Here is a 12,720-nt window from a genome sequence, read left to right on the forward strand (position 1 = left end):
GAGAAATGAACAACCTTGAAATGAAGTCTGGAATCCTTCTAAAGACTGATTGAATCAAGGTGGTCACTCTCACTGCCAGAAGAAAATTAAATCCTCCAAGAATGAAGATAACACACATAGCTTCTATGATGACATAACACAAAGTCTAGCATTCAACCAAAATGTCTAGAAATAGCACCCAGTGACCCAAAACCAAGAGACAGACAATACAAAAGGAAAAGGACATCTAAATATTATAGTTATCACTAAGGGACTTTGATAATTAACTATGATTTATATATTTAAGAATATAAATAAAATGATCAAGAATTTTGCCAGAAAACTGGAATTCATAACAAACCAAATGAAGTTTTAAGAATTAAAAAATACAACATCTGAAATAAAGAACTCAATAGATGTGGTTTTGAACTGGAAGATAGATTAGTAGAAAATATTCAACCTGAAGCAGAAAAAAATGTTCAGAAAACATGTGTGTAATTGGCATTGAAGAAGAGAAAGAGAAAATGGGACATAACTAATCTTTGAAGACATTATCACCAAGAATTTTCCATTATTGAAAATAGACATCAGGATAGAGATTCAAGAAATTCTACAACACAGTAGGCATAATACAAGAAAAACCTCAGCCTGGCACATTATAATAAATCTTCTGAAAAACAGGACAAGGAAAGATCTTACTAGTAGTATAAACAAAGAAACGTTATTTTCAAAATGGCAAATATAAGTTCAATGGAAGTTTTCTCAATATAAAGTAAAAAAAAAGTAAAAAGACAACAGAATGATATCTTTGAAGTCTTGGGGGAAAGAAACAAGCTGTTAGATTAAAGGGACAATTTTAAAAATTGACTAATCAAAAAAGAAAAAAACAAGAAAAATGAACTTTTATTAGTAATTATATTCTAAATAAAAGGATAAAATCTCTGATTAGATAAAATAATATAAATAAAATAAGTAAATCAACAATAATTTAAAACAAGTATTTGATGCTTGCATATACAAACATGAAATATTTATATACATAGAAGAGTTGAAAGCAAAAGGCTAGAAAAAGGTTCTCCTTGTCAGGACTAACCAACAGAAGAAAGAATAGTATAGCCTTATAATTATAAGTCAAAGAAGACATTAATGCTAGACATTCATGCTTTGTGCCCTTTTTTGGTATGTTACACTTCAATAAAATCTATGCATAGGGAAAAAAAATCTTCAAACAAGCAAATAGAACAACCAAACGTAAGGGAACAGTCTTTCCAATGAAGACAAATCTTCAGAAAGAAGTACATATTCATATTTCATGAGTGCACATCACTCACTGAAATACTTCCTTTTTTTCCATTTGTATGTAATACTGCATGAGTTCCTTCACGTGTAATAGGCGTTGTTCATCTTCCTCTGAAGAATCGTGTACACTGTAGTGCCTCAGGTGAGAAGGTTGTGTTGATTCACAAATTATGTGATTGATGGGGCAAATCATGTGCTTATATCCCTGAAACAACTTTGCTGAAAGCAAAGCTTCCTCTTTGATGAGAGGCATTTGTTTTGGTTGAATTGATTTTTTTCTTACACTTTTTCTCTTTCAACATACTTTTCTGTCAGCACGTTGACTTCAGTCAGTGGATTGAGTGTTTCTTCTCACTGGCTGACAGCAGCCACTGTGTGACTGTTTTTTTTTTTTTTTTTTTTAAACGACTTTATTGGAGTATAATTGCTTCACAAAGGTGTGTTAGTTTCTGCTTTATAACAAAGTGAATCAGCTATACATATACATATATCCCCATATCACCTCCCTCTTGCGTCTCCCTCCTACCCTCCGTATCCCACTGCTCTAGGTGGACACAGAGCACCGAGCTGATCTCCCTGTGCTATGTGGCTACTTCCCACTAGCTATCTATTTTACATTTGGTAGTGTATATATGTCCATGCCACTCTCTCACTTCATCCCAGCTTACCCTTCCGCCTCCCCATGTCCTCAAGTCCGTTCTCTACGTCTGTGTCTTTATTCCTGTCCTGCCTGTAGGTTCTTCAGAACCATATTTTTTTTAAGATTCCATATATATGTGTTGGCATATGGTATTTGTTTTTCTCTTTCTGACTTATTTCACTCTGTATGACACACTCTAGGTACATCCATCTCACTACAAATAACTCAATTTCGTTTCTTTTTATGGCTGAGTAATATTCCATTGAATATATGTGCCACATCTTCTTTATCCATTCATCTGTTGATGGACACTTAGGTTGCTTCCATGTCCTGCCTATTGTAAATAGAGCTGCAATGAACATTTTGGTACATGACTCTTTGAATTATGATTTTCTCAGGGTATATGCCCAGTAGTGGGATTGCTGGGTCGTATGGTAGTTCTATTTTTTATTTTTTAAGGAACCTCCATACTGTTCTCCATAGTGGCTGTATCCATTTATATTCCCACCAACAGTGCAAGAGGGTTCCCTTTTCTCCACACCCTCTCCAGCATTTATTGTTTGTAGATTTTTGGAATGATGGCCATTCTGACCAGTGTGAGATGATATCTCATTGTAGTTTCGATTTGCATTTCTCTAATGATTAATGATGTTGAGTGTTCTTTCATGTGTTTGTTGGCAATCTGTATCTCTTCTTTGGAGAGATGTCTATTTAGGTCTTCTGCCCATTTTTGGATTGGGTTGTTTGTTTCTTTGATATTGAGCTGCATGAGCTGCTTGTATATTTTGGAGATTAATCCTTTGTCAGTTGCTTCATTTGCAAATATTTTCTCCCATTCTGAGGGTTGTCTTTTCGTCATATGTTTTGCTTTGCTCTGCAAAAGCTTTTAAGTTTCATTAGGTCCCATTTGTTTATTTTTGTTTTTATTTCCATTTCTCTAGGAGGTGGGTCAAAAAGGATCCTGCTGTGATGTATGTCATAGAGTGTTCTGCCTATGTTTTCCTCTAAGAGTTTGATAGTGTCTGGCCTCACATTTAGGTCTTTAACCCATTTTGAGTTTATTTTTGTGTATGGTGTTAGGGAATGTTGTAATTTCATTCTTTTACACGTAGCTGTCCAGTTTTCCCAGCACCACTTATTGAAGAGGCTGTCTTTTCTCCATTGTACATTCTTGCCTCCTTTATCAAAGATAAGGTGACCATATGTGTGTGGGTTTGTCTCTGGACTTTCTATCCTGTTCCATTGATCTATATTTCTTTTTTTGTGTGCCAATACCATACTGTCTTGATTACTGTAACTTTGTGGTATAGTCTGAAGTCAGGGAGCCTGATTTCTCCAGCTCCATTGTTCTTTCTCAAGATTGCTTTGGCTATTCGGGGTCTTTTGTGTTTCCATACAAGTTGTGAAATTTTTTTGTTCTAGTTCTGTGAAGAATGTCATTGGTAGTTTAATAGGGATTGCACTGAATCTGTAGATTGCTTTGGGTAGTATAGTCATTTTCACAATATTGATTCTTCCAATCCAAGTACATGATATATCTCACCAACTGCTTGTATCATCTTTAATTTTTTATCAGTGTCTTATAGTTTTCTGCATACAGGTCTTTTGTCTCCCTAGGTAAATTTATTCCTAGGTATTTTATTCTTTTTCTTACAGTGGTAAATGGGAGTGTTTCTTTAATTTCTCTTTCAGATTTTTCATCATTAGTGTATAGGAATGCAAGAGATTTTTGTGCATTAATTTTGTATCCTGCTGCTTTACCAAATTCATTGATTAGCTCTAGTAGTTTTCTGGTGGTATCTTTAGGATTCTTTATGTGTAGTATCATGTCATCTGCAAACAGTGACAGCTTTACTTCTTCTTTTCCGATTTGGATTCCTTCTATTTCATTTTCTTCTCTGATTGCTGTGGCTAAAACTTCCAAAACTATCTTGAATAATAGTGGTGAGAGTGGGCAACCTGTCTTGTTCCTGATCTTAGTGGAAATGGTTTCAGTTTTTCACCATTGAGAATGATGTTGGCTGCAGTTTGTCATATATGGCCTTTATTATGTTGAGGTAAGTTCCCTCTATGCCTACTTTCTGGAGGGTTTTTATCATAAATGGGTGTTGAATTTTGTCAAAAGCTTTTTCTGCATCTATTGAGATGATCATATGGTTTCTCTCCTTCAATTTGTTAATATGGTTTATCACATTGCTTGATTGTGTATACCCCACTGGTCATGGTGTATGAACCTTTTAATGTGCTGTTGAATTCTGTTTGTTGTTATTTTGTTTGGATTTTTGCATCTATGTTCATCAGTGATATTGGCCTGTAGTTTTCATTTTTTGTGACATCTTTGTCTGGTTTGGTATCAGGGTGATGGTGGACTCATAGAATGAGTTTGGGAGTGTTCCTCCCTCTGCATAATTTTGGAAGTGTTTGTACTTTTTACAGATTTTTTTCCTGTAATTGATATCTAGTCTCATAGCGCTGTGGTTGGAAAAGATACTTGATATGATTTCAATATTCTTAAATTTACCAAAGCTTGATTTGTGACTCAAGATATAATCTATCCTGGAGAATGTTCCACGAGCACTTGAGAAGAAAGTGTATTCTGTTGTTTTTGGATGGAATGTCCTATAAATATCAACTAAGTCCATCCTGTTTAATATCATTTAAATCTTGTGTTTCCGTATTTATTTTCATTTTGGATGATCTCTCCATTGATGAAAGTGGGGTGTTAAAGTCCCCTACTATTATTGTGTTACTGTCGATTTCCCCTTTTATGGCTGTTAGCATTTGCCTTATGTATTGAGGTGCTCCTCCGTTGGGTGCATAAATATTTACAATTGTTATATCTTCTTCTTGGATCAATCCCTTGATCATTATGTAGTGTCCTTCATCTCTTGTAATTGTCTTTATTTTAAAGTCTATTTTGTCTGATATGGGAATTGCTACTTCAGCTTTCTTTTGATTTCCATTTGCATGGAATATCTTTTTCCATCCTCTCACTTTCAGTCTGTATGTGTCCCTACATCTGAAGTGGGTCTCTTGTAGACAGCATATATACGGGTCTTGTTTTTGTATCCATTCAGCTAGTCTGTGTCTTTTGGATGGAGCATTTAATCCATTTACATTTAAGGTAGTTATTGATATGTATGTTCCTCTTACCATTTTGTTAATTGTTTTGGGTTTGTTATCGTAGGCCTTTTCCTTCTCTTGTGTTTCCTGCCTAGAGAAGTCCCTTTAGCATTTGTTGTAAAGCCGGTTTGGTGGTGCTGAATTCTCTTAGCTTTTGCTTATCTGTAAAGGTTTTCATTTCTCTGTCAAATCTGAATGAGATCCTTGCTAGGTAGAGTAATCTTTGTTGTAAGTTTTTCCCTTTCATCACTCTATATGTGTCCTGCCACTCCCTTCTGGCTTGCAACCTTTCTGCTGAAAGATCAGCTGTTAACCTTATGGGGATTCCCTTGTATGTTATTTGTTGCTTTTCCCTTGCTGCTTTTAATATTTTTACTTTTTATTTAATTTTTGATAGTTTGATTAATATGTGTCTTGGCATGTTTCTCCTTGGATTTATTCTGTATGGGACTCTCTGTGCTTCCTGGACTTGACTGACTATTTCCTTTCCCATATTAGGGAAGTTTTCAACTATAATCTCTTCAAATATTTTCTCAGTCCCTTTCTTTTTCTCTTCTTCTTCTGGGACCCCTGTAATTTGAATGTTGGTGGATTTAATGTTTTCCCAGATGTCTCTGAGACTGTCCTCAATTCTTTTCATTCTTTTTTGCTTATTCTGCTCTGTGGTAGTTATTTCCACTGTTTTATCTTCCAGGTCACTTATCCATTCTTCTGCCTCAGTTATTCTGCTATTGATTCCTTTTGAGAATTGTTAATTCCATTTATTGTGTTGTTCATCATTGTTTGTTTGCTCTTTAGTTCTTCTAGGTCCTTGTTAAACATTTCTTGTAATATCTCCATTCTATTTCCATGGTTGTGGATCATCTTTACTATCATTACTCTGAATTCTTTTTCAGGTAGACTATCTATTTCCTCTTCATTTCTTTGGTCTGGTGGGTTTTTACCTTGCTCCTTCATCTGCTGTGTGTTTCTCTGTCTTCTCATTTTGCTTAACTTACTGTGTTTGGGGTCTCCTTTTCGCAGGCTGCATGTTCGTATTTCCCATTGCTTTTGGTATCTGCCCCCAGTGGGTAAAGTTGGTTCAGTGGGTTGTGTAGGCTTCCTGGTGGAGGGGACTGATGCCTGTGTTCTCGTGGATGAGGCTGGATCTTGTCTTTCTGGTGGGCTGGACCGTGTCTGGTGGTGTGTTTTGGGGTGTCTGTGACCTTATTATGATTTTAGGCAGCCTCTCTGCTAGTGGGTGGGGTTGTGTTCCTGTCTTGCTAGTTGTTTGGCATAGGGTGTCCAGCAGTGTAGCTTGCTGGTCGTTGAGTGGAACTGGATCTTAGCGTTGAGACGGAGATCTCTGGGTGAGCTTTCGCCATTTGATAATACGTGGAGCTGTGAGGTCTCTGGTGGACAAATGTCCTGAACTTGGCTCTCCCACCTCAGAGGCTCAGGCCTGACACCTGGCTGGAGCACCAAGACCCTGTCAGCCACGCGGCTCAGAAGAAAACAGAGAAAATAAATAAAATAATAAAATAAAATAAAATAGTTATTAAAATAAAAATTTAAAAATTATTAAAAATAAAAAAGTAATTAAGAAAAGAAAGAAAGAAAGAAGAGAGCAGCCAAACCAAAAAAAGCAAATCCAATGATAACAAGCACTAAAAACTATACAAAAACAAAAAACATGGACAGACAGAAACCTAGGACAAATGGTAAAAGTAAAGCTATACGGACAAAAATCACACAAAGAAGCATACACATACACACTCATAAAAAGAGAAAAAAAGGAAAAAATTATATATATATTATATATATATATATATATATATATATATATATGAGGAAGAGAGCAACCAAATCAATAAACAAATCTACCAATGATAATAAGCTCTAAATACAAACTAACATAAACATAAAACTAGAAACAAATTACATGCAGAAAGCAAACCCCAAGTCTGAAGTTGCTCCCAAAGTCCACCACCTCACTTTCGGCATGATTTGTTTTCTATTCAGGTATTCCGGTGATGCAGGGTACATCAAGTTGATTGTGGAGATTTAATCCACTGCTCCTGAGGTTTCTGGGAGAGATTTCCCTTTCTCTTCTTTGTTCGCACAGCTCCTGGGGATCAGCTTTGGATATGGTCCCACCTCTGCGTGTATGTCACCTGAGGGCATGTGTTCTTCGCCTAGACAGGACGGGGTTAAAGGAACAGCTGATTCAGGGGCTCTGGCTCACTCAGGCTGGTGGGGGAGGGGTATGGGATGTGGGATGAGCCTGTGGCTTCAGATGCCGGTGTGACATTGCACCACCCTGAGGTGCGCCGTGTGTTCTCCCGGGGAAGTTGTCCCTGGATCACGGTACCCTGGCGGTGGCGGGCTGCACAGGCTCCTGGGAGGGGAGGTGTGGAGAGTGACCTGTGCTCGCACACAGGCTTCTTGGTGGCGGCAGCAGCAGCCTTCGTGTTTCATGCCCGTCTCTGGGGTCCGCGCTGTTAGCCGCGGCTCACACCTGTCTCTGGAGCTCCTTTAAGCAGCACTCTTAATCCCCTCTCTTCGTGCACCCGAAACAATGGTTTCTTGCCTCTTTGGCAGCTCCAGGCTTTTTCCGGGATCCCCTCCTAGCTAGCTGTAGGCACTAGCCCCCTTCAGGCTGTGCCCACGCTGCCAACCCCAGTCCTCTCCCTGTGATCTGACCTCCGAAGCCCGAGCCTCAGCTCCCAGCCCCTGCCCGTCCCGGCGGGTGAGCAGACAAGCCTCTCAGGCTGGTGAGTGCTGGTCGGCACCGATCCTCTGTGCAGGAATCTCTCCGCTTTGCCCTCTGCACCCTTGTGGCTGCGCTCTCCTCTGTGGCTCCGAAGCTTCTCCCCTCCGCCACCTGCAGTCTCCACCTGCGAAGGGGTGTCTAGTGTGAGGAAACTTTTCCTCCACATCTCCCTCCCCAAGGGGCAGGTCCCGTCCCTATTCTTTTGTCTCTGTTTTTTCTTTTTTCTTTTGCCCTACCCAGGTACGTGGGGAGTTTCTTGCCTTTTGGGAAGTCTGAGGTCTTCTGCCAGCGTTCAGAAGGTGTTCTGTAGGAGTTGTTCCACATGTAGATGCATTTTTGATGTATTTGTGGGGAGGAAGGTGATCTCCATGTCTTACTCCCCTGCCATCTTGAAGGCCCCCCCCGACTGTTTTGTTAATACAGAACGAATGCTTCACTGAAAATTCCATTAGCTGTGACCTGGACTTTAATATGCAGCTGGAAAGTTCCATACATTTGCCAAATCTGTCTCTGCTGTGCGTGCAGTTCTCCTTGTCAATATTCTTGTAATGTATGGTTAACTTTGTTTTCCTATGTGTGTGTGTGTGTATTTATATCCAGAATTTATTTAGAGTAGTTTTATATTCAGAGCAAAACTAAGAGGGAGGTACAGAGATATACTCCCTGCCTGCATACATGCACAGCCTCCCCATTGTTAATATCCCCCACCAAATGGTGCAACTTTTTACTAAGGATGAACCTGTGTGGACACCTCATCATCACCCAAAGTTCGTGGCTTACATTAGGGTTCACTCTTGTTGTTGCAGTCTATGGGTTTGGACAAATGTACAATGACATGTATCCATCATTAAAGTATCGTACAAAGTAGTTTCATTGCCCTAAGAATCCTCTGTGCCCCACCTGTTTATCCCTCCCACTTCCCAACCCGTCAACCACTGATCTTTCTGCTGTCTCCAGAGTTTCACCTTTTCTAGAATGTCCTAGGGTTGGAATCATCCTGTATGTGGCCTTTTCAGATTGGTTTCTCTCACCTAGTGTATTTACATTTCCTCCATGTCATTTCATGGCATGATAGCTCATTTCCTTTCAGTGCTAAGGAAGATTCCGTCCTTTGATATAATTTTTGTGGTGAAGGTACATGATAATTCCAGAATGTGTAACCCAAGCATTATGTGAATGAACCGGCTTAGACATGATGTGATGTTATATCACCACGCAGCAGTAAGGCACCTAGGGTGAGCAACCCCCCCAGTCAGTTGAGTGCTGCCCCCGTTTTGGCACTGACAGTCCTGTACCCAGAGAAGAACTTCGGTGTCAGGTAAATGGGAGGGGTGCTCATCCTAAGTCGATTTTTAAAATCAAAGATACAAATTCACAGTTATAATATAGAATAATTACTGTAAAAGGCCAATGATATTATGATTCAAATATGAATATGAATTACAAATGGCTATAGATTCCTTGAAGGAGGCTCTTGCTATCTATATATGTGTATATCTATGGCTTGTCTGTTTAAGCAGCAGGATTCCCCCCACGCCTTGAAGGTAAAAGTGGAGATATTTGGTGCCTTAAACAATGGTTGTGACATTTCTTTTCTCTGCAGACTCACTGGATCCAGTGTCCCTGACCTTATTGTGAGCATGAGCAACCAGATGTGGCTACATCTACAGTCTGATGACAGCATTGCCTCGCCTGGGTTTAAAGCTGTTTATCAAGGTATGACCCGAACACACTTAGCAGCATTGAAAACAAGCTTTCCTGCAGGGGGCCAGGACCATTTTCTATGTGTTAGACGTAAATAAAACTGACAAGTCAGGACAATGTTTAGAATTAAGGACTAATTATTTGCAACTTCCATAATTAAAGTTCTACTTATAGCTGGTTTTTGAAAGGGAGAAACCTTAACTTCTCGAAAGCTTGGCTCGCCGTTACTGTGGCAAAACGAAGAGTGAGATCAAATATGACATGTAAGCCAGGAAATGTGTTCACATTTATCGATCATGGCATTTTAGCTCTTCCTGAGGGAACTTGTTATGCTTATAACTAAGGGAAGCATTTTGAACAAAGTATGAATTTGAATGGCATCAACTCGATGAAGTTTATTATATGCATCCTCTGGGACAAATGTGTGGGTTTCTAATGGAAGACAGGGAAGTCTAGACAGAGTTGGAAAAAATCTACTAAGTACTTGTATAGGAGAAAAATAACCTTGCTTTGGGAGTTACGAGTTATGCTTGCTCTGGAGAAGAGAATGCTCCTTCAGGGAAGTTGGCTTCGTCTCTGAGTCACAAGATGATGAGGAGCCGCCACCCCAGTGAACCGTTTGCTGTGGTGAAGTAGCTGCTGTGCAGGTGACCGGGGCCCTGGGCTCTGTGTCCTGCCTCTTTAAACAGCCTCACCGGACTGTTCCACCTATATTGTTTCCTCTGGAGCTCCTAGGAAACACATCTTTTAACCGGAGCATATTGATTGGTATTTCTTAAAACGTTTTTTAATTATGAAAAACTTCAAAATGCAAACAGAAGTAGAAAGAATAATATAATGAGCCTGGGATAACCTACATTTACGAACTTTTTTGCAAGACTCCCAGAGAGTCTACTGTTGACTCGAGTATTGACTATATATGCGGGACACAGCTGCCCCATCCCTGTGCTCCTCTAGATTGCCAGCCTCTGCTCAGCCCTGCCCTTCCTCAAGTGTCCTACATCTTTTGGGAAATCAGTGATACTTCCTTCTATTAGACATTCCCAAAAGGTTCCAGGCTCACAGGCAAACCTTTATTCAATGACTACATCTTAAAAAAAAATAACTTCTCTCTTCCTATTCCCACCAAAAAAAAAAAAAAAATCCAATACTGTTTGATACCAGAAACAGAATTGTCTCCTAGGGCCTGTGAACACACTGATAAGGGAGTGGTAAAGATCAGCTTAGGTGTCTCAATCTGTAATCTGTGATCCCAGGTGTTCGTGATGCACTGAAGAGGGGGAAATACCATCTAGTTCAGAGAACAGCATCTCTTCTCCATTCTTGGCGGACAGCATTGCTGCTACAGTATCAAGGTTGTTTAATCTTTGAGATACTTGTGATGGTTAATTTTATGGGTCAGTTTGACTGGCCACAGGGTGCCCATACATTTTGTCAAACATTATTCTGGTGTGTCTGCAGGGCTGTTTCTGGATGAGGTTAACATTTGAAAGGGTTAATAAATGAATAAAACAGATCAGCCTCCCCAGTGTGGGTAGGCCTCGTCCAATCAGTTGAAGGTCTGAATAGAACCACAGGCTGAATGAAGAAAAGTTGCTCTCTCTGCCTTTGAGCTAGAACATCGGGCATCTCCTGCCTTTGATCTCAGATTTGGGCTGGCACTTACACCACTGGCTCTCTGGGTCTGGACACCTCAGTTGCCATAATCATGTAAGCCAATTCCTTACAATAAATCAATTTCAACAGGTAGGTAGGTAGGTAGGTAGGTAGGTAGATGGAGTTGGAGGTGGAGGTGGGGATAGAGACAGAGATAAAGATAGAAAATATCCTGTTGGCTCTGTTTCTCTGAAGAACCCTGACCAACACACTGTCTCTCGACTTGAAAGGTTGGATTTGCTCCAGCCGCTGGGCACAGACCCTTCCTGGCCCTCTGTGTGAGTAGTTGCATGTTTAAAAGGGGTCCAAGTGGAGTTGAAGGCGCAGTGTGTGTGTGACCACTGAACAGGCAATCCCGCTGGTCCACACAGAAAGTGAGCCCGTGGCCCTGGCCTTGTAGCCTGAAGCTGATACTCAGACAAGGTCAGGCAGGAGTATGCCGGCCAATAACAGAGTGACGCCTGAAACCCTAACGACGAGGTAAAGTCGTGTGAAATGGCTTCACGTAAACTTTTGTTTTAATTCTGTGCAAAATCCAAGTTGAACGCACCAAGGGTTTATAATGTGTATTTCCTTTTTCACAACCGATACGGTCTTGTATCTAAAGTGTATTTAAAATGTTTTCAAAGACCTGATTTAAATCTGTGACAAATGAGCCTTTGGGCTGGGTGCTGACTCTGAGCTGGATGTGTTTGGGAGGCTGTATGAGGGGAGCACTCTGAGATACCTGCACGGCAGAGGAGGAGGCAGAATGGCGCAGAGGGAGAGGCTGAGCCGTGCGCAGGTGCGCCTGGCACCCTGGCCGGACCCAGGGAAACCTCGGGGGCTGGGATAGCCCTTCAGAGTTTTCCCAAACTGAAGCCAGAGCGCAGGGCTGGTACCACTAGCCATTGATGAGGGCCGCCCCCAGGGAGCGGGCACAGCCCTGTCTGACGTGACTCCCGGAGAGGGATGCAGCTGTGAGCTCCAGCAGCTGGGTATCATCGGCTGCTCACTCTGCGTGTGGGTTCAGGGCAGCCGGGGCCCTTGCTAGCGTACAGGACAGCGGGGTGTGTAAGGTCTGTGGTTCTGTGACGCTGAGGCTGCATTGCAGGGACGTTTCTGTGAGAAGGAGCAGGCATACAACTCCTGGAAAGTCCCTCACAGGGTCTGTGCCCCACCAGTGCTAGCAGATGGACTGCGTTAACACCTTTCTCCTGTCCTCCCATCCCATTCTCTGCCTGGTGACTGCACGACCTTCCATACCTGCGCCTGGCCTGCCCTCCGCGTGGCCCAAGCACAGCAGATGAGATAAAATCCCCGTCCTCTCCGGACGGCTGCCTCTCTGCACTGCGCTGCGGCCACGCTTGTACCTGCGCGTCACCCCCTTTCTCCCATCAGTGCTTGTGTGCATCTCTCCCTTGAGGGTCCCCAAACGCTCTCTCCACCCAGGAATGTCCTCCCTGTCCATCAGGACCTGTCTTGAGTGTGGTCCACGGGCAGAGGCTTTTCCCTGGACAACTGCTTCCATTGTTTCTAGTAGCTCTTGGTCACATCTCCCTTCTAGCCAAGATGACATTCTTAATAG

At 41.3% G+C, this 12,720-nt stretch overlaps 1 protein-coding gene across 4 annotated transcripts in view; it reads left to right on the plus strand.

Annotated features, from left to right (window-relative positions):
• The window catches only part of CSMD1 (CUB and Sushi multiple domains 1), a 1,661,506-nt gene that overhangs the window by 1,293,163 nt on the left and 355,623 nt on the right, over positions 1 to 12,720 (plus strand). For all 4 annotated transcript variants that reach the window (XM_067022449.1, XM_067022447.1, XM_067022448.1 and 1 more), the window contains exon 12: positions 9,397 to 9,509. In XM_067022449.1, the coding sequence (XP_066878550.1) occupies positions 9,397 to 9,509 (113 nt within the window). The remainder of the gene's footprint in view (positions 1 to 9,396; positions 9,510 to 12,720) is intronic.

The sequence above is a fragment of the Kogia breviceps genome, chromosome 20 (genome assembly GCF_026419965.1).
Source record: "Kogia breviceps isolate mKogBre1 chromosome 20, mKogBre1 haplotype 1, whole genome shotgun sequence".
Classification (NCBI taxonomy): Eukaryota; Metazoa; Chordata; class Mammalia; order Artiodactyla; family Physeteridae; genus Kogia; species Kogia breviceps.